The 22,857-nt window shown below is 40.7% G+C and overlaps 2 protein-coding genes across 3 annotated transcripts in view; both read left to right on the forward strand.

Annotated features, from left to right (window-relative positions):
- The window catches only part of LOC117108558, a 30,888-nt gene extending 17,547 nt beyond the window's left edge, over positions 1-13,341 (forward strand). Inside the window, exons 4-5 of the mRNA XM_033250646.1 lie at positions 10,627-11,426; positions 11,955-13,341. Coding sequence (XP_033106537.1) covers positions 12,263-13,228 — 966 coding nt within the window. The 5' untranslated portion in view covers positions 10,627-11,426; positions 11,955-12,262 and the 3' untranslated portion in view covers positions 13,229-13,341. The remainder of the gene's footprint in view (positions 1-10,626; positions 11,427-11,954) is intronic.
- Positions 13,342-13,404: 63 nt separating this feature from the next.
- Positions 13,405-21,478, forward strand: LOC117108636. Of its 2 annotated transcripts, XM_033250762.1 has the most exons (3): positions 13,405-16,938; positions 17,181-17,610; positions 19,073-21,478. In XM_033250762.1, exon 3 carries the CDS (start codon positions 20,475-20,477, stop codon positions 21,384-21,386), a length of 912 nt encoding a protein of 303 aa, XP_033106653.1. In that variant the 5' UTR covers positions 13,405-16,938; positions 17,181-17,610; positions 19,073-20,474; the 3' UTR covers positions 21,387-21,478. The 2 variants fall into 2 exon arrangements, with proteins under 2 accessions (XP_033106653.1, XP_033106728.1); XM_033250837.1 differs by lacking the exon at positions 13,405-16,938 and having other exon boundaries at positions 17,017-17,610.
- Positions 21,479-22,857: the final 1,379 nt, after the last annotated feature.

The raw sequence follows: 22,857 nt of genomic DNA on the forward strand, positions 1-22,857 counted from the left end.
TCTCTACTGAGATCCAGCCATTGTTTCCCACAGCATTGTTGTTTTCCAGTATTTTGCCTTTTAATCTATATATATATATATATATATATAGTTTGTAGTCATAATCAGGATAGTTGAGAATAAATTTGGTTCCCCAACGTTGAAGTCTTTCAACCTTAAGTAAATTGCATTCAGAAGTCCCATTCAAAAGAGAACTACAATATTCGATATCACTCCTAATGAGTGCTTTGAATAATGTTAATGCAACCTTTTTTGGTGCATTGAATCCTATTGAACGCTTGATCATACCCATTTTCATGTTACATTTTTTAACAGTTTTAAATGACCATCTCAACACAAGTTAGATGCTATTTCAACCCCAAGATCCTTAACAGTTTTGGTACTCTCAATCCACTCATCGTATAAACATATTTAATGGGTCGTTTAGAACGTGTTAGGGATATAATTTGGAGCTGGAAATAATCATTATTGGTATTAATTGATTTAAAACACTTAGCATCGTCGGCGAATAATGCGACGGTCGAATGCAGGGCAGAGCTTGACAAGTCATTAATGAATAACAGAAAAATTAGTGGACCCATAATGAACGCCTGTGGGATCACATCCGAAATTACTGGAAGCCAATTAGAACGAACACCTTCAATTACGACACGTTGCTTCCTGTTTAATAAATAGGCTTTAAACCATTCACGTAGGTTGGAGTGGAAACCAAAAGAACGTAATTTGTGCAGCAGTAGTTTATGAGAGGCACTGTCAAACGCTTTCGTGAGCTCGAGGTTTATCATATCAACTTGCCCAGCATTGTCTAGATTCAGACTAATGTTGTGAAACACAGAAATGAGTTGGGTAACCGTGGAGCGCCCCTTAATGAAGCTGTGTTGAAAAGGATGTAATTTGTTTTTAAAAACGGGGAATACAAAATTAAAAAATAACGCGTTCCATGTCTTTACTGGCAATACATAACAACAAAATAGGTCTATAATTAGCTATCTGCTGCCTATCACCTTTTTTTTAAATACGGGGACAACATTGGCTTTGAGCCAATCACTTGGTAATACACCAGTATTAAGAGAGAAATTGAATATATAATGTGTATGTTGCCTAAAAGCATGTCCTTCCATATCGAATGTCCGGCAGCTCACATTGAGAATTATGTATGATTCTATAGATTCACAAATATCACTATACCTATAGATTAGATCGAGTATATTATCACAATTTGATCTTAAGGTATAAAATTTAATTGTGAAAGAAAATACCTATTAATACAGTAATTAATTAATATTAGTATTAATTAGTAATTGAGCAACCCTTGATTGCCGGTAGATTAAAGTCTCCCAGAATATGTATTTGATGGTAGATACTGTGCAGAGTATCCAACGTTGATTCAAAGTTCAAACAAAATTCATTGACCTTCTGCCAGATTGTGAGCAATAACGCAAGACCAAAGCCAATTTTTCACATTTGTTTGGCCGAAGTTCTACAACCATGATCTCATCATCTGGTTCATGTTCAAAGCGCCTAATAGACAGTAAAGAATTTCGCACGAAGTAGAGAAGTCCACCACCGCGTTTATTTACTCGGTCTTTACGACAGAAGTCATACCCAGCATTAGAATTTCATTATCATTTTAATGAGTTCATTGAGCAGGTCTCAGTTACAGCTATACAGTCATATCGGCCAGTAGCTAGGATGAATTGTAGGTCGCGGAATTTATTTATGTGTTGATGTTCATGTAACTCTGGTTTCATCTGTGATGTGTTCCTCATTTTTTGACTATTCTTCTTATGCTTTCTCATTTTCTATCGGAAAATACGAACATTATTGGGTCATCTCGGCCAATTTGAACGTTAGATGAGGCTCGGGATAGTAAAGAACCTTGTTCAATACCTTAAAACAAACAGGATTCAAAGTGAAGCGGCCCTAAGAGAAAACCCCAGTTCAACCCAGTACTGGCAAGAACTATGCCATTTAACATTAACACGTATTTCTCTTTTTAACAAAAGGAGAAGTGGAGAAACAGAAAGATTACTATTACAGAAGTTGATTACAATAAAGCTTGTGAAAATGAAGAGGATGTGCCTGATGAAATATATCAGAGCCTCACAGAAGTCGAGAAAGCTTTAGCTCTCAAAGTAAAAAGGATCGAAGTTAGAGGCAAAAGAGGAAGTACTGTTGACAAAAGAGATGGTTTCCGACATTGATTTCCTGAATGAAATGCGTACTGGCATAGGAGTATCTCAGGCAAACCCATATGTTTTTGCAAGACCTTATTTTGGGTCCAACACTTCCTGTAAAGATATAGAAAGTATGCTGAAAAGTGTCAGGCCAAAAATCCTGATTCAATTAGATCTACAAAACCTCGAAAACATGTCTTACATGAATTAGACTTAATTGCATCTTATTTTTCTAATTAGACAAAAAACCCAAAATGTACTTGTATAAAATTTTGAATCGAGTGACATTTATTTTTCAAAACAGATACATTGAAATGTTGTTGCATGTTCTGCTTCTTCTTCCAGTTCTGGTAATATTGCTTCTTCCACTGCTAATGTGAATTTACTTTTTTTCTTTGCATGTGGCATCATGAACGATCTGCAAATACAAGATTGTAATACTGAATTATTGAAACGGAAAAAGCCTTTTCCGTTATATATCTTTACGGAAAGAGTGGAACTGGCAAGACTCATTGGGTTTACGAATCTATCGATTCCAGAGAGATTTACAAATGGAGCGGGCTTATGGCCGATTTACATCCTTCGTTCGACGGTTATTCCAGACAATCTGTCGTCCTTTTCGACGATTATCATCACATTTTACATACAAAAGGTGGACCTCAACCAGCGATGTCTCCAACTTTGATGTTGAACATTTTGGACAAATGGCCTCTAACTGTGCCTGTCAAGCAGGGAGACGTACCTTGGTTTCCTCGTGCAATTGTGTTTACAAGCAACTTACCTTTTGAATATAATTTTAAGAGATATTTCTCGTATCACGAGGTATACTATGCTCTTAGGCGTAGGTTTGTCCATATATATGATCGTGTTTCATCTGATATGCCTACTTAGAAGTACCTAATAAATGAATATTATAAGTGAACACGTGACTCGAGTGATTCTCTGTACATTCGTTTACCAATTACCAACCACTTCCTCACCAAAAGCCCAGCTTTGCATCGATTGGCTGGAACGCGCGTAAGCATTTGAGCCTCCTAATCCTTCCCAGCTAAGAACTGGCCCCTTACCCTGTTGCGCCCTGTTCAACGAAGTTGGACAGGGCATAACGGGGTGGGGGCCAGTTCTAGATGGCGATTCTTACATATCTCCCCCTAGAAGTCCCTTAAGGTGTTACGCCCTGTTCAACGAAGTTGGACAGGGCATAACGGGGTGGGGGCCAGTTCTAGATGGCGATTCTTACATATCTCCCCCTAGGCCTTCCGCACCCTTTCCCAGTATACTGTTTTGGTTAGTATTAACATTCGTATCAATAGTATTTGCTACAGCAGTGTGCACCTTCTATACACACGAACAAAGCGAAGCAAACGGTCAAGAAATTCAGCATCTAAGAGATACATTAGAAATAGTATTTAAAGATGCAATCAACAAAACCTTCGGAAAGCAGTAGCAGCGACGACATGGAGGAGATACCTACCGTCAACATAAGAGTAGATAAAGAGGAAGAAAAGGACATTGTCGATACCATCGAAGCAGTGTCCAGCATAGAAAGAATAACAACGGAAGAAGAAAAAGAACTAGAGAAATGTGAAGAAGAGTTGGACAAGATTTTAAGAACTTTATCGAGGAAAAGAATGACATACAGAAAGACAAGCTACTACTCAAAGATACTTTGTTAAAGTTTGATGAGTACATTGCGCTAACACACGAAAAAGACAAGAGAAACGAGAACAAAATATATGAAATGGAAGAACTGCTGAACCAGAAGACTGAACAATTGCGTATCTTTAGAATGCAGGTGAATGTGCTTGAAGCAGAAAGTGAAAGACAACTGATCGAACACCGAGCAAAAGTAAGTGTTAAACTTATTGCTAAGTAATATCGAACACAATGTGCAGGAGGCCCACGACGTAGTTAGGGAAGCGACTAGGAGCCGCAATGCCTATAAGAGAAAATACGAAACACTTCTTGAGACACATGAAGATCAGCGAATCTTATACGATTTGCAAGACGACACAAAAAATTATCTGAAAGAACTAGAAAGAAGAGAGGATCCAGATCACCTTGAGAAAAAGGCTAAGTTCATGTTGACGAGAATCATTGCTTACGAAGACCGTGTATACGGTGCCGAGGCTAGGTGTCATAGCCAAATGAACGATAACGAAAAGCGGGAGGGGGCCAGTTCCAGATGGCGATTTTTATATATATATGCTGAAGAAGTAACACACCTTAAGGGGTAAGACAATCTGTCGTCCTTTTCGACGATTATCATCACGTTCTACATACCAAAGGTGGACCCCAGCCTGTAATGACCCCGACTTTGATGTTGAACATTCTGGACAAATGGCCTATAACTGTGCCTGTCAAGCATGGCGACGTGCCATGGTTCCCTCGTGCGGTTGTTTACAAGCAACTTACCTTTTGAATTTAATTCCAAGAGATATTTCTCTTACCACGGGGTCTACTCTGCACTTAGGCGTAGATTTGACTATATATATGACGGTGTCTCGTCTGATATGCCTACTTTGAAGTATCTAATAAATGAATATTATAATTGAACACGTGACTTGAGTGATTTTCTGTACATTTGACATACCATTTCCCAACCACTTCTTCACCATTTCACAAAAGCCCAGCTTTGCATCGATTGGCTGGAACGCGCGTAAGCATTTGAGCCTCCTAATCCTTCCGAGCTATCTAGGGAATGGTCCCTTACCCTAGTTGGGCCCTGTACAGTTTGTGACTGTACAGGGTCCAACGGGTGGGGGCAGTTCCTAGATAGCGATTTTTATATATATATGCTGAAGAAGTAACACACCTTAAGGGGTACTCGAGAGAGCGAGGCCTTCCGCACCCTTTATGGGTGGACCGCTCCTATTGGAGCGCTGCAATTGTTGTAATTGGCCTTTATTAACATCAACATATTTACATATTAACAATAACACTTCTTGGAATAAACATATTTACATAACTATGCATCGATCCAAAGGATCGTTTCCTTGACATAAGTCAAGGCAATAATAAAGAGTCGTTCGCTCGGCTGGAGTAAGTAACCGTTATCTAGATAACTATTATACATGGCTAATTTTTGGTTTGGAAATGGTACCTCAAATGTACAGAAAATCACTTGAGTCACGTGATTAGAGTTAGGCTCTTTCGTGATTGTAAAAGTGTGTCCAAGTAATTGGGTCTGGATCCCAGTCTGGAACATCATTTTTAGCATTTGCTGCCCCCAAGTGATTTATGTTATCTGATATCCCGTATGCTAATGAGGCCCATTGTATCATATCATTATTAATTGGGTCATATCCTCCTAATTCGTATTCTTCGTATTGAGTTATCTTAATTAATTGTTTTTTTATCCAATCTGGTACATTTTCAGGTAAGAATAGTCCAAAGTATCCGCAGAATAACATCTCAGGTACTGTTCTTGGTGTTCCTTTCTTGTATTTTAGTGTCTGCCATCTTTCCAATTCGTCGTGTGCTCTTTCTGTTGGTGTATCTGTATTTGTTTTTTTTGATGTTGTATTTTCGTCTTTGAATCTTTTTTTTCCTGATGCGTTGTACTTGAACGTTTGTTCTTCGAATCCGAAAAAGTCTAGTACGTTGTTCCATTTTCCCAATATTGATTTGCTTAGGTAGTTTATTTTGTTGTATAGTTTTCTCGTTACCGTATCTTCTACGTTGTCTGCTTCTCCTGCTGCCGGTGCTTCCGTCATTTCGTTGAATACGCTTCCTAATGTGTCGCATCTCGGATTTAGACTGAATTTTAGTGTCGGTGCTGCCGAGAAGTAATTGTGCGTTCTGCTTACCTGTGGGTTTATCCATACTCTGTTTTGTATGTTGCTGTCGAATAGTTCGTTCATCGATTTTGATTGATCTGAATTGTAGTTTAGTAAGTAATGTTCTTTTGGTGGTACCCACGTGTAGAATGTTGCATCGTCGATTAGTCCTTCTATTTTTTCTGCTGCGAACGTTGGTGATGCTACCTCTATTTTTATTTTTATTCCAGTTAGTCTTATTCTGCTGTATCCTCTTGCTTGTCTTAGTATGTATTGATCTCTTGCTGATCTTGGTACGTAATTGTGTGTTCCCGCTTGATGTTGTGCGTACGTGTCCCAGTCTTGGAACGATGGACTCTGCCAGTAGAATGCTGCTAGCGTTCCTTTTCTGTTTAAATCTGCGTCTTCCAGTTTTAGATTGTATGCTTTTTGCCAGTGTAGTCGTTTTGGCGTGTCGTACGCGTTCGTCTCCGTTCTCGCAGGCTTTCCCGGTCCTCCTCCGCCGCCTCCTCCTGCTCCAGGATCCATCTGGGCAAAGTCCATAGGTTCTCCACCAGCTCCATTTCCTCCACTTCCTCCTCCGTTACTTGCTCCTGCATCTCCTCCGCCGAAAGCCCACATGTCGTGCAATTGAGGCGCTTGATTGCCTGATAGATCGCCTTCGCAAGGTTTTGTTTTTTTGGGTAGTTCTTGTCCTTCATCTAACGATGACGAGTGTTCAAAGTCGAATGATGCTAGTGAGCCAAATTCTGGTATTTCTTCGTTTTCAATATTTGGTTCGTCTATGTTTTGGTATGGTTCATCTTCTGGCCATATTATGGATGGCATTTCTTCTATGCTTATTGCTGGATGTCCTGACACCCATCCTTGTTCGTGGTTTATTAATATTGGTTTATCCCAATCGAGTAGATGCGGCCGTTCGTCTCTCCGTAGTTTGTCAGGTTTAGTTTTTTTTTGCTTTCCTTTTTCTACTGTTATTTTTTCCCATTCTTTTAGGCTTGGTCTCTTGAATTTTTTTTTCGGTGCTCCTGGATCTTTCGTGAATGTCTTATCTTTTTTATTTTTTAGCCAGTTTCTGAAGAAACTTTTCATTTGGTCTCGTTGTTTTGCTCCAAGTTTTCCTGGGCTTTTAGTATATGTTCTATCCTTCGCTGTTGCTCCTCCATCAGTCTTTTTCGGAATATTTTTCGGAGTATGTAGACTCGCAAACACGTTCCTTTCTTTCCTCTCTGTTTTCTCTTTTGGGGTTGAGGTAACATGTTGTCTTTTTGATTTTTCATGAAAATCTGCCCATTTTTCATCCATTTCGTTCCATTTTGCGTTGAAGTCTCTCCATTCATCGTCGCTGTCGCTGTCTATCGGTCGTTTGTGTTTCTGTTTTTGTTTTTTCTTTGGCATTTAGCCTTCGTCTTCGACTTCTTCTGGTAATTCACTGTGTCTGTCTAATGTGAAGAATTCTCTTCTTTCCTTTTCTCTGTATATCTCTATTCTTTTTCGTCTCAGTGTTTCTATATCTGTTGCTTCTAATTCTCCTCTAGATATTTTTCCTCCTGGTATTGGTATTGGTTTTACTGGATTTCTGTTTTTAGGATTTTTTTCAGATGCTAATCTCTCTTCTTCTTTGTGTGCTCTCCATGCTTTTTCCTGCGAATGGTACGGTTCTATTTTGTCGTGGTTCACTTTATGGTCTCTCGGATCGATATCGTCCCAGTCGAATTTTGGTTCTTTCACATCTGATTTGTCCACTCCTTGGTGTTTTCTTGGTATGCCTCCTCCTTGCGCAGTTCCCGATTGTTCTCCGTCTATTTCAGTCTGATATATTTCTTGCCAGGTTGGTACGTCTATGTATTCTTGTATCAGTGTGTGTACGCTTATTTTCTCTACCTTTTCGAAATCTTTGTTTATCGGTGCTTCTCTGTTTATTATGTCGTTGTTTAGGTCTTTCCACGGATGTTCCGGATCGCTGTACGTTGTTATTCCCGTTAGTAGAGCGTTCCATAGGTTTATCGCTTCTTCTTGGTCCATCTGTCTTCCTATTGTTGATATGAATCTTTCGTATATCCATATGTATAGCTCCATGAATTTTTCTCCTTCCGGATTTTCCTTGTCAATGTCCAGGAATGGTTCTAGAGCTTCTTTGTATCTGTTGTTCCAATTTTTTTTGTATACTAGTTCTTCTAGTTGTTGTTCTGTGTACGCCGATATTGTTTGTATCGTGTACAGTATCAGGTCTGTCAGTACTGCCCCCGCTAGTCCTGCCGGTCCTCCCATTGCGAACGCTACCGAGTATTCTGTTATTTTTCCTATGGCTCTCGTTAGTATTTTTCCTTCGTCGTTTGGTACGTAATGTTCTATTATGTTTGTTATTATGTCTATCATCATCTCCGGCCCTTGGTTTTTCACCCCTCCTAGGAATTTTTTCCCGGTGTGTACCGTAGTTTTTTTTATTGCGTCTGCTAGTTTCTTTGGATGTTTTATCTTTTCCGAGAATTTTATCGTGCTTTTTACTTTTTTTTTCACATCCGCCGACGCTTGATCTCTTACTGATTTTGCTGCTTTTTTCATTGTCGATTCTCCTTTTGTTCAGTTTGTGACTGAACAGGGGTCAACGGGTGGGGGCAGTTCCTAGATAGCGATTTTTATATATATATGCTGAAGAAGTAACACACCTTAAGGGTAAGAAACCAAATATCTACCTAGTAGAGGGCGGTATAACACCCCCTGGGGTAGGGAGGGGGGTGTAGTAAGGTATTACGGTACAGGGTACGGTACTAGGCAAAAAAAGAACTGCGATTAACCCCGATTAACGTATTTGGTTCATTAAGGGACTACTACAGCGTATAAAAAGCTTTAGGGGAAGATAGAGGCGAGAAAACGGTTGGGAAATGGTATCTCAAATGTACAGAAAATCACTTGAGTCACGTGATGGAAAAATACAAGTAGTAAACAAGTCGCGTACAGCAGGAAGACGCGCGTTACTAAAATTAGTAACTGTGCGCTGTCAATCACGGTTTGTGCGTACGCGATTAACATAGCGGACGTGAGAGGAATAGCGGCGCGCGGAGCCAATCGGGGAAGCGGAAATGAGCGCGTAGACAGCTAATTGGCTGAGCGCTGAAGCAGGGAAGCCGGGCGAGTGCATAAAAAGAACGGAGAACCGGAAAATAGTCACAGTTAAACTCATGGCATCAGAGGAGAATGATTGCGGAAATTGCATCTTATTCACGATAGTACTGTGGTTAGTATTAACATTTACTAGTGTTATATTTGCAACTGCTGTGTGCACATTCTACACACACGAGCAAGCAACATTCAACGGCCAAGAAATTGTGCATATTAGAGGCATATTAGAAAAAGTGATAGAAAGTGCGATAAACAGAACGATCTAAAATGGATTCAAGCAGCAGCGACGATGTGGCAGAAGTGCCAACAATCAACATATCAACTGATGAGAATGAACAGAAAGATATTATCGATACAATGGCTGCTGTGAGCAGCATCGAGAAGATAACTAAAGAGGAACAAAAAGAACTTGAGGAAACCGAAAAGGAGCTAGACGAAGACTTTGCTAGTTTTATACAAGAGAAAGAGGATATCCAAAAGGATAAATTGTTGCTAAAGGATACGCTCCTAAAGTTTGATGAATACATCAACCTTACACACGACAAGGAAAAGAGACTAGAAGATAAGATTAGCGAGATGGAGGAGACTCTAGACACGAAAACAGAACAGTTGAGAGTGTTCAGAATGCAGGTGAACGTCCTCGAAAACGAAGCCGAAAGAACGATCATCGAGCACAGGGCCAAAGTGAGTTGCCTTAAATTAGATTACAATAGAGTAGTAACTATCTCACAACAGCTGCGTAATATGCTAAAATACGCGGCAAACACTGCCGAGTATCATGACAAGAACCTCCTACTAAGTAACATAGAACATAACATTCAGGAGGCACATGATGTTGTGAGAGAAGCTACCAGAAGCCGTAACAGTTATAAGAGGAAATACGAGAACTTGCTTGAAGCGCACGAGGATCAAAGAATACTCTATGATCTACAGAATGATACGAAAGAACACTTAAAGCAATTAGAAAATAGAGAAGATGATGTAGACAGCCTTGAACGCCGCAGCAAATTTATGCTGACTCGTATAATAGCGTACGAGGATAGGGTCTATGGGGCGGAAGCTCGCTGCCATAGCCAGATTGCGGAAAACGAGAAGTTGAATCGTGCTATGCACAATGAGAGAAGCAAACCAATACACGAGGCGCAAGAACACTGTATGGTGTGCGAGAAATACAGAAACCATCGCAACAGAATAGTAAACACTAGAAGGGTTGAAGACGCTAAGAAGCAGAAGATTGAACACAACAACATGATTGCAATGGGACAAAACAACGACATCAGAATCAACCTAAGCCATCAATTCGATAACGAATAAATATTGTTAATGTTAAAAAACAAAGAAAAATGTTAAAAAAGTTATTATTATGTTGAATTATTATGTTGAATTATCATGTTAAAATGTTAAAATGTTGAATAAAAGTTAATAAAAAAAAATGAATAAAAAAAAAAAAAAATTTTTTTTTTTTTCATTATAAAATTAAGGTTGGTTAAACAAAAATTCACGTTAAACTGTACTTATTAATCCTTCTCTCCTTTTTTTAATTACAGACGAACGAACTTACAGAATATACCAAGGATAAACGCAAAATATTGGTAAACTTCTTTGAGACATGTGCCAAGAAGCATTGTAAACGATACACATTGGGGAAGAAACATACTAAGAAACTAAATAAAATCCAGGACAAATTGCACTGGCTGATAAAGGAAGGTAACTATTATAGTAACAGTGGAACGAGGAGATTTTACCAGGCAATACACCACAGACAACAAATAAGATTTGAAGAGATTAGAGACGAAACAGATAGAATCATACAGGACTATGAGCAGCTATTATTCGGATTCCAAAACAAGCTTGGAAAGTACAAGTGCGAAAAAAGGAGAGAAGCAGAGGAAACAGCAAGAGAGGAAAAAAAAAGCCTAAACTACCAAAACTGCAACTAAGCGAAAGTGAGGAGGAGGGACAGTGTAGTGGAAGCAGCGTAGAGGTGGTGTGGGGAGGACAAACTCCTAAAAGCAGGAAATTGAGTAAGAAAAGAGCAAAGGAGATATTACTAGAAGCTAAACCGGTGCATTGGTGTGGACTCTGTCAGAACGAGGATCCAAGGCACCAGATAGACATTGAACTCGCACTGATAGATTGGAACGAGTTGATACATTCCGACCCAGTGAGAGACAACGTGGACAATAAAAGAACGAAAACGAGAAATAAAATAAGCGAGGTAAACAGGGAACTGAAATTTGGTTGCTTGGCGGACATTCTAAGATACTATTTACTTGATTGGTATTTTACGCCGTTTGCAATAAGAAACTAAAAGAAAATGGCTGAAGACAAAGGGACAAATGATGCCGTAAGTAGAGCCCGGTATTGGGCAGTAACTATTGATTTAGCTAAGCTTGGGGACGGTATGGCAAACAATATCGCACTGATAAGACCTTACGAGGAACAGTTATATACTAGTACCTATGGCGAAAATGGCCAGAACACCATTCAATTGGAGTTTGGTACGATAGAAGATCCGGACGAATATGTCCAAGAAAATAAGCATGTGCATGGGGTATTGTCTGCCATAGATACCAAAACCGGCAAAGCATTGTACCTTAGGAAAAAAAAAGCTATTAGAATGTTGGAACATGCATTAACTAGCATGGGTTGCGATTGCGTTAGATTGATGAACCGATATTGCAAGCCAGTATCGAATCTGAAAGCCTGGAAACGTTATATCATTAAGAATAGCCCTAATCCAAATCCGGAAGACTTAAAACCGGAAAAGAAGAAATTCAGTGCGAATAACTTAACCACTATGTCAAATTTAATGAGAATTGTAAATGACTTGTTAGAAAAGGAGGTTAATATTAATGCTGAAACAATCCTACAGGTATTGCAGGAGGAGAATCATGGCTGGAGACGATTCAGACTGTGGAGGTTGTATTATATTCACAATCAGTTTCTGGTTAGTATTAACATTTGTGTCAGTAATATTTGCTACGGCAGTTTGCACGTTCTATACTCACGAGCAAACAGAATTGAACGGACAGGAAATAGTACACATAAGAGGTATACTAGAAAAAGTACTTGAAAATGCAATCAACAAAACAAACGGATATGGATTCAAGCAGCTCGGATGATGTGGCAGAAGTGCCAACAATTAACATTCAAACGGATGAAAAAGAATAAGAAGACATCATGGATACGATGGCTGCAGTTGCAAGCATTGAAAAGATAACAAAACAAGAACAGAAAGATTTGGAAGAATGCGAAAAAGAACTCGACGAAGATTTCGCAAACTTCATACAAGAAAAAGAGGACATTCAAAAAGATAAACTACTGTTGAAAGACACACTACTCAAGTTTGATGAGTATATCAGCTTGACTCATGACAAAGAGAAACGATTGGAAGACAAGATAGCAGAGATGGAAGAAACATTGGATACCAAAACTGAACAGATACGAGTGTTTCGAATGCAAGTCAGTGTGCTAGAGAACGAAGCAGAAAGAACAATAATCGAACATCGAGCCAAAGTAAGTGTGTTAAAACTAGACTACAATAGGGTAGTTACGATTAGCCAGCAGCTTAGAAATATGCTAAAATATGCAGCTAACACGGCCGAATACCATGACAAAAACTTGTTGTTGAGCAATATTGAACACAACATACAAGAGGCTCACGATGTAGTAAGAGAGGCTACAAGAAGCAGAAATTCATACAAGAGAAAGTATGAAAACCTGCTAGAAGCTCATGAAGATCAAAGGATCTTATACGACTTGCAAAATGATACAAAAGAACATTTGCGACAACTGGAAACTAGGGAACAAGACAGCGACAGCCTAGAAAGACGATCAAAGTTTATGTTGGCTAGGATAATCGCATATGAAGACAGAGTCTACGGCGCTGAAGCTAGGTGCCACAGCCAGATAGCAGAGAACGAAAAACTTAACCGGGCTATGCACAATGACAGATCTAAACCGATACATGAGCCTCAGGAGCACTGCATAATCTGCGAAAAATACCGACAGCACCGTACCAGAATTGTGAACACAAGAAGAATGGAAGATGCCAAGAAGGCTAAGATTGAACATAACAAGAGAGTTGAACTCTCTAATGATAACGACATCAGAATTAATCTGAATGATCAATTTAATAACGAATAAACATGTTAAAAAAAAAAAAAGTTGAAAATAATGTTAATGATGTTAATTATGTTAATGTTGAGTTATTATCATGTTAATGTTGAGTTATTATTATGTTGAAAAATTAAATAAAATATAAGAAAAAAAAAAAAAAAAAAAAAAAAAAATTTTTTTTTTAAAATATTTTTTTTATAATAGCGAGGATCCAGATCACCTTGAGAAAAAGGCCAAGTTCATGTTGACGAGAATCATTGCTTACGAAGACCGTGTATACGGTGCCGAGGCTAGGTGTCATAGCCAAATGAACGATAACGAAAAGCTCAATAGACCAATGCATAACGACAGGTCTAAACCAATACATGCTCCACAAGAACATTGCATGATTTGTGAAAAGTATAGGCAGCACAGAGAAAGAATTGTGAATACCAGGCGAGTTGAAGATGCTCAAAAAGCAAAGATTGAGAGGAACAAGATGGTGGCAATGTCCAACGAAAAAGACATCAGAATTAATCTGAATAACCAGTTTGAAAAAGAATAAACAAAATGTTATGTTAAAACACTTGATATCATGTTAAAAAACAGTTAATATTGTTATGTTAAAGTTATAATTATGTTAAATTTGATGTTATGTTGATAAAAAGTTGAATAAAATATAAATAAAATGGAAATTGGTAACCGAATGTACAGAGAATCACTTGAGTCACGTGATGGAAAAATACAAGTAGTAAACAAGTCGCGTACAGCAGGAAGACGCGCGTTACTAAAATTAGTAACTGTGCAGTGTCAATCACGGTTTGATCGATTCCAGAGAGATTTACAAATGGAGCGGGCTTATGGCCGATTTACATCCTTTGTTCGACGGTTATTCCGGACAATCTGTCGTCCTTTTCGACGATTATCATCACATTTTACATACAAAAGGTGGACCTCAACCAGCGATGTCTCCGACTTTGATGTTGAACATTTTGGACAAATGGCCTCTAACTGTGCCTGTCAAGCAGGGAGACGTACCTTGGTTTCCTCGTGCAATTTTGTTTACAAGCAACTTACCTTTTGAATATAATTTTAAGAGATATTTCTCGTATTTCTCAGGTTACTCGGTGACCGACGGGTTACTGGCCATCATGAATGGAGTAGCTCGGGTAGCGGGGGAGGCGCCTGTGAACGACGTTCGCCTCCGCCCTGTGGGGTGCGCAGTAGCTTTGCTTCACACGAAGTGTCTGTTGTTTATGGTAGCACAGGCCGATGCAGCTGCTGTGCGCGATCTAAACGCTACCTATGGTGGCGTAACGCCACTTGGACCAGAGGAGCGGGGGTTTATTCGTCCTCTACCACCGGGAGTTCAACCTATCCCGAGGCGACAAGCCTCTCCTACCCCTCAGATTCGACCGGAGGAAAGGGGGCATGCTGACCCACTTAGGGAAGTGGAATCTCCACGGCGCGATAATCAGCGCCGTAACGAGCCAGTACCGGACGCAAGGGAATGGCCGGTAATTCGAATGAACTGCAGAGACAAGCTCCACCTCCCCTTGACCATCCACGCTCACCGGAGCGCATGGATGCAGTCGGAGGGCTTCCTAGGCCCGTGCCAGTAGCAGCAGCTCCCCGGGGGGGATTAGACCCAACCGTTGAGGTGGCCAGGCGTCTGCATCAAGTGCAGGAGACCGTTATGGACTCACAGTCATCAGCAGCGGTAGATGGGGCGTTGTCCCTGCTAGAACTAACCATGTCTACCTTGCGCGCGTTTAAGCGCTCTCTTCCCTCTTAAGGTGTTAGCACCGGCCCCTCTACAAATGGTGCGGGACAGGGTGAAATTTTAGGAGCACATCTTTCTTTGAGTAGACACTCCAAATGCACCAGCATCGTCCTCTTTCGGGGTTCGGTACTCATTCACATGATCTCCTCGGCGCTATTCTTACATTGCTGGGGCCATGAATGTTTCTCCGTAATTCCACACTCCGCCTCTAGCTCGTTCAACTTGGTGCTATTCCTAATATCTGTCGTTGGACATTGCCTCTCCCCTTGCCGCCCTTCCAGATGCAAATGCTCTGGAAGGGACGTTGCCCTTCTTCTTACTGCCACTCCAGGGGCGAATGCTCCGGAGTGGACAGTGCCCTTCTCCTCGCCGCCCTTCCAGATGCAAATGCTCTGGAGGGGACGTTGCCTTTCTTTTGCTGCCTTTCGTCAATGCTCCAAATGGAGCATTGTCTCTTCTTTTGGTACCCCTTCGGGGGCTAGTAATTCTTTGATTTAGTCGGGGAATATTTTGTTACAGCAGGAGTTAGTTTTTTGGTTATTTCTTTTTCTTTCAAGAGGGAGATTGGTTGATGTTTCTATAGCCGTGCTCGCGTTGGAGTTGGTAGGCGCTAGGCCGACGGAGTTATGTGGCAAGGAGCCTCGCAGTTATGTTTAAGATTGAGATAAAAAAGAATCTCACCCAAAATTCGTCCACCGTGCTGCCATATCTCCAGCAAAATTCTACTTGCCATAGCGGTTTATTTCATTATTGAGATCAAAACATCTCTTTAAGTTGGTTACAGGGCTGCTGGGAATAAACACATTCCCAGTGGTGTACATATTTCATATATGTACAGTAACATGGGTGATTTCTTGCCCTAGTCTTATAGCATCCAGGAATCAAAACATTCCTGGGGCACACTGGAGATAGTTTATGCGTCTGGGAGCGTTTCGCTTGTTCTTTAGGGATTAGCCACAGTCCCGACCCTGTTGTTGCTTATTCATTTATTTTTCTTTAGGGTCTAGATGCATAACAGGGCGTGTGTTCGCCTATAATTCAGCACACATCATTTGGCATTGGATACGACAATTTACCCATAATGTATGTTTTTTCCACAGCATTATGTTGTACTAACCATATATGTTTTGCATTTCAGAACAGTTCCTGTGGTGCCTGTGCACCAGTCTTGCGATACCTCGTCCCTCTCATACAGGGCGAGCCTTTTGTGTATGTGGTTGTGGAGTCAAGGACTCCTATCTAAATTAAGACCTAATTGTCTTACCCAAAATTAATACCACCTACTGAGGTGTCTTCGAACCAAATTCTATCCGAGCGTTACCGCTCTGTTTTAGAGATAAACCCATCTCTTATTGCGACTGTTACCAGCTGCTAGGGATCAACACATTTCTAGTGGCGTATGCATTTGTTATGTATACGGTAATGTTAGGCGTTTTTCTTTCTCACCTGGGTGTATTCAAGGATCAACACATCCTTGAAGACCCTCGAAGACACAGGCTGTGCATGTGGGGGGTGTTCCAGCTCCTTTTTGCACGGGGATCTACCACAGTTCCCATCCCATTTATTTGTTTTTAGTCCATTCCCCGTGTCGTGGGATTTATGGCACAGTCGAGCGTTTCGCTTCTCAGTATCCTCCCATTGTTTCAGAAAAGAGAAGGGGGAAGAGGGCAGTAGTAGAGGCCCAGTTTGAAACAAAATTTCAAGTAACCAGATCGTGTCAGAACGATGGAGGCCCCCGCTCCGAACTTATCAAAAGAAAACAGGGGGGAATGTAGTGCCAGTGCCTGGACTATTGGTAAACAAAAGTGACCTCTGACCCGTGATGTCACGGACCACGCTGTCTGAAGCCGGAGGCGCCGAGAGCAGCACTTGAGGACTAGGACTAGGACAGTCCGGAAGTCGAAGTCGGAATACAGAGGCCTTAGCCCGGACTTGCTTATACGATTCAGACGGACATTCCTGAATACGGAAAATGGTGAGTTACGGGCCTGGGCTCTATTATTAGTCTTCTAATTACTAGGGTAGTTTAAGTAGTAATGAATTAACCTGTGGAGCCTAGCAAACTCTACATGGTATCAACTCGATGGTGATCCCTATGATCAACATTATAAACATTGAGTTTAGCCTTTGAATTTCATTATCATTTTAATGAGTAAAAAATCGAGTCAAATTTTAGATATTCCGACGTGAATTTGGCCGCTCTTTTCATTTATATAGGTTGATAACTGTCGAGACGTACAAGGAAATCATCGCGAGAGAAAAACTGAAAGGGTCTTTGATGCGTTATGGCGGAAAATTTTAATATAAGACGAGAGAGAGAAAAACAGAGAAGAAATGCTTATGCCTTTGAACCTGTTCTACAACAGGATCCACAACAACAGCAGCAACAACAGCAATTTCAACGACAGCCTTCTAGTAGTAGTAGTAGTAGTAGGCCTAGGCTTAGCAGGTTAAATAATACTGACTGGTGCAGAAGTGGAAACTGCAAGCCTATGCCGAAAGAAAAAGAATGCCTTGTTGCTGTAACGCTGATTATTTGGTTGCCGTGTGTTGTATGATCAGCGTCACTTCAAAGTACACAAAATTACACTGAAACTGTCGTGATGACCCATTACCATTAAAACTATAGACAAGTAATTCTAGAAAGGTATTTTTAAAACTTTACATTGCCATTAGGGAGAGGATTTCAGTGAAAAGATGACAGACGTCGATTGCATTTTGAAGAATGAATCCTTCAAAAAGGTCTGTTTGGACAAGGAGATTTTAGAAGTGGTGTTACGATGAGCTTAATAACAGGTTGTTACCCAACCACCATCCATATTGTTTGTTTACCTAGGGCCTGCTTGGAAGCCTACCTAGGCGTAGGGCCCTAGCCTAGACAATCCAAACCTGGCATAAGTACTATAAATAATAGTGATATTAGGCTGGGCGTAGTATTTAATCTACGTACCCTATCTATAGGCCCTAAGTCATAACAAACTGTCATAAATTATTTCCAGCATTAGACACACACAAGCCTAAGAAGGACAGTAGGGGCCTATTTACAATTTAATGAACTGTGCATGGAATAGGCTATCCGAATGCGATCCTCTACCCAAACATTCGGCCTTCAATATGGGCTGATTTCCGCGCATATTTTGCCGAAAATTAAGCTTTGATCTAATGTTATTATATAACCAATGTATATATGCAGAAGTTAGTATTTTTCCGGCGATTCCAGTGCAAATTTGGCATCATCTGCGCAATACTAGTAACTATCTGCTCACTAGGTCCAACTCCCTGCTGACAGTACATACCTCAAATATACAATACAATTGATGTTGAAGGTCAATGTGTGATTTCCGCAGATGACAGGGTAAAATATCCAGTCATTTCATTGTTAAAATACCTGGGCTTATTATTACATTAGAAAAGCTTGGTAAACAAACAAGTCTTTGCTATACTAATTGTTATTGAACTATTAAAGAGTCTTTACATCTAATTTTTAAAGTAATTGTTTTATTGCAATTATGATAAAATACTATATAATGTATTAGTGAAATAATTAATTCTATTCAAATAACTGTTTAGACTGGGTATTGTTGCACCACACTTTGCAATAAATTTGAATAGGGACTTTGTTACAATGATGTTTAAATACACTATTAAATATTTTCAATAAATATGATCAGTGTGGCCAGCTTTACACCAACTTCCTAAGGTGATGGTTAGTGTGGGGCCGATTCCAACCGGCACCCTAACCTTTTAAAGATCATCATTAATTTAATACCAATATTAAGGCCCCATTAAAAAAAAATATTAGTTTATCACCCCCTCACTCATTGTTTTTGGGGAAATTCTGATTTTTTTTTTTTCAATCAACATATATTTTTTATTTCCAAAGGTAATTTTTCCATCTTTTTCAACTTGAAAAGCTCAGGATTTCTTGCAAATATGTTTATTGGTACAGTACAACAAAAACATGTTTTTTGAATATAAATTTGATTTCCTCCCTAATCAGTTTTTATTCTTTGATAGGGTGATAAACTAATAATTTTTTTTTATGGGGCCTAATAATTTAATTTGTTTTTGAATAATGTAAGAATAATACTCTGAATTCTTTCTTGTAGGAACTATCGACATATTGGCTATCGCTGCTTCATTTGGTGGGTGTAAAACAGGCTGAAAAAACGTGACAGAAGGGTCATTCCATCATGCACTGTGTGGGTCATTAGAGACAAGTTTCCATCAGTTGATGAAGACTACACTGGGTTTATTGATGCTGTAGCAGATAATGAAATGGACTTGTCACTCATGGTAACAAAGGAAATTTGTTCAGCATAGACCCATATCTTTCATATCTGTACCCTGTCAATTGTGTGTAACATTCACAGCTTAGGCTGTGTAATTGAATTTCTTGTTGCTCTTGATACAGCTCATTAACAAATGACAGGATATGGTATTAAAATTAATTCATAATAATGAATGAAACTTATGACAAAACATAGAAAAGAGGCTTGTCAATAAATTACAGTACATCAAAATCACGAGATAAACCGACGCAAACAAGTAGATTAAAAACGTCGGAAAACGAACCCTAATTCGCGAAATGGAATCGTCAAACATTTTTTATTAGTATCTTGAACCACTCGTTGGCAATGCAAAAAGGTTTTAATCCCCAACCACGCGTTGTAGACGGGTATACGCTTTATTTTGCGAGGCTCCCTAAAAGGGTAGTTACCATTAGCCAACAACTCTGTAACATGTTGAAATACACTGCTAATACAGCAGAATATGAAGACAAAAACTTGCAAACATTGGAAAAAATGTGCAGGAAGTTCATGACGTGATGAGAGAGGCAACAAGATCTAGAAACTCGTACAAAATAAAGTACGAGATGTTGTTGGAGAGTCACGAAGACCAAAAGATATTACATAACTTACAAAGCGATGTAAAAGACTACGTCGACAGGATGGATAGGCAAGAAGATGCCCATGATGTGTTAGAACAAAAAGCCTACTTCATGCTAACAAGAGTGGTAGCCTACGAGAATAGTCTACAGGGCTGAGGCAAGATGCCATAGCCAGATTATGGACAATGACAAATTGAATAGAGCGATCCACAACGAACGCTGTAAGCCAATACATGCTCCACAGGAACACTGTATCATATGCGAAAAGTATCACACACACCAACAGAGAATCGTAAATACGAGAAGGTGCGAAGATACCAAAAGAGCAAAAATTGAAAGGGAAAGATGCTCCACTATGGCTACACAGAAAGACATTAGAATTAACCTTGACGACCAGTTCCAAAATGCATAAAATGTTTAAAAAAAAAGTTATGTTACCATACCATGTTTATATTAAAGTTAAAAATGTTATTATTACCATGTTATGGTAATGGTTAGTGGCGCTGTCCTATACACGCAACTCCTGTACACTACATTTGCTCTAACTTTTGCTATTTCGTCTTGATTGTTTGGTCCTCTGAATGAATTTTTTTATGTAGTCTGCTGTTTAAATATTGAAGATGTGGTGTAAGTCTGTTTTTCCGAATTTTTTGTGCTGTACTCTGTTGCAATTACTGGTTTGCAGCCTAAGCCTAGTTTCACCATCAGCTTATTTTGTACATGGTGGCTCTCTGTCGTACTCTCGTGATGTTTTGTATGGCTTACAATACACCAACGCCTGCTGTGAATCGACTGTTAGTGGAATTCCTATGGAATTGACCAGGTGCTACTATAACAATACCGAACAAAAAGCATTTGCTAAACGACGCAAACGAGGAAAAAGGGGAGGTGTTAAGCAGCGTTTACGTAGGAGACCTAACCGACTTCCCTTACCTTCTATCGTTCTCTCCAATGTCAGATCATTATGTAACAAACTTGATGAATTAAATGCGTTAGTAAAATATGACCGTGCTCTCCAGGATACCAACTTGTTTTGTTTTACCGAAAGTTGGTTAGGAGATAATGTGGATGATAACTCGGTTGTTCTCGAAGGATTCTCGATTGTCAGAAGTGATCGTTCCTTGGATTCTAATAAAACCAAAGGTGGAGGTATATGCTGCTACGTAAATAAACGTTGGTGTTCTGACATTACTGTCTATAATAAAGAGTGCACCCCAGATGTTGAACTCCTTTCTGTGTCCCTTCGACCTTATTACCTACCAAGGGAATTTGGCTGCATTAAGGTGCTAGTTGTCTACATCCCTCCAGACGGAAACGCCGTAAGAGCGGCTGATTATATTGCTGAACAAGTGAATGCTTCTTCTGTCCGTTCTCCGAATAGCCCTGTCTTTGTACTCGGTGATTTCAACCACTGTCGTCTGAATCGTGTTTTACCAAATTATAGGCAGTATGTTACTTGTACAACCAGAGGTTACAAGGTTGCCTTGACGCTACCAATTGGGACATTTTCATTGAATCAGCGAAAGACATAGATGAACTGACCGAAACTGTTTCTTCTTATATTGCATTCTGTGAAGAAATCACTATTCCTTGCAAACAGGTTAAACTCTTTCCTAATGATAAACCTTGGGTTTATCATTCCAGATGCTTCCTGGATTTAATGACAAAAGCCTTGCTGATTCCCTCAATAAATTTTACACTAGATTTGATACCATTAATTTTGAAGATAAGTCAAAAGATTTTTGTAATGGCCTTGTATTAAAGGATAATGAAAGAAAGAAAGAAAGAAGAAAGAAATTGACCAGCAGAAACAGCAGCTGGCCAACCCACGTTTTGGCGGGGTCGACGTTCAGTTCAAGCAGGGGGCAATGAGGCAGCCAGCCAAGCAGCAAAAATGCCTGATGCAAATGAGGACCCTCCGGGGCCACAGGCAGGGCCAGCTGCTGCTGGAAACCCACGAGGGTTCCCGGCGAATCAGCCCGAAAGGACTGAGAAACAGCCTCGGCTGCCCGCCAGACGGAGGAAGGCGACAGCTGCTTTGGCGGGAGCAGCTAGTCTGTTCTCCGAAAACTGTAACGCCACCTCAAGTGGCGCCGCAGTAGCTAGACCATCCCTCGTGGGTGAGAAAGCCACTGCACTGAATCATTACGCCGCTCCGAGTGGCGCCGCAGCAGCGGGACCATCCCAAAGGGGTGCAACTGCTGTTGCACATGAGCATACCGCTTCGGGCGGTGCTGCAGTGGACTACTTCAATGGAGGTGAGGCTACTGCAGCACGTGTGCCTAGGCCTCGGCCCAGACGCCCGTTCGCATGCCCGGTGACAGGGTGTGGGAGGGTTGAAGATAACCCCAAGAACCACTTGGCCCGGCATGTTCCCGTGTTTTGCACGGAGGCGTCCAATGACTTTGGGGTTGCAAGCTCCAGAGCTTGTTGGAGTTACATCTGTCAGCTGGTCCGGCTGGTACCTGGTACGAACAGGACAGTGGAGGGCGCTATGGACCTCATCAATGCCAGCTCTTATATTCGGCCTAGAGTGAACTTCACTCCTAGGTTGAGAAGGATGATGGTACTGATGCAGAGAGCCGCAGGTCGCCTCCCCTTGGAGTTACTGACTACTCGTTGGAGCCAGTCAGAACACCTAGTGCGTTGCTGCATACTAGGTGCCTCCTTTTCTTGACGGCAAGGGTGGACCCTAACGCTCTGCTGCTGTTGAATCGTCGTTTCGGCAGCGGTTTGAACCAGCAAGCTAATGGTCTGTTCTATAAACCCGTCAAGGGACGACCCCAACCAGGGTCTAAATCGGTCAGCGGTGCACAGACCCACTTCTGGGGCGGTCTCCCGTGCACAAACGACAGAGAAGGGTGTTTCTGCTTTTAGCAGACCCCGACGACCCAAGCAGGGGTCGGCTGCAGTAACACCTGGCAGTTCCACAACTGGAGGTCCTCAATCCCAACGGGGGTTGACGTCAAGTTGGGCGAGTGTGACACGGGGGTGGGGTACCAC

The sequence above is a fragment of the Anneissia japonica genome, unplaced genomic scaffold, assembly GCF_011630105.1.
Source record: "Anneissia japonica isolate Jap-2015-1 unplaced genomic scaffold, ASM1163010v1 scaffold2214_len273412_cov153, whole genome shotgun sequence".
Classification (NCBI taxonomy): Eukaryota; Metazoa; Echinodermata; class Crinoidea; order Comatulida; family Comatulidae; genus Anneissia; species Anneissia japonica.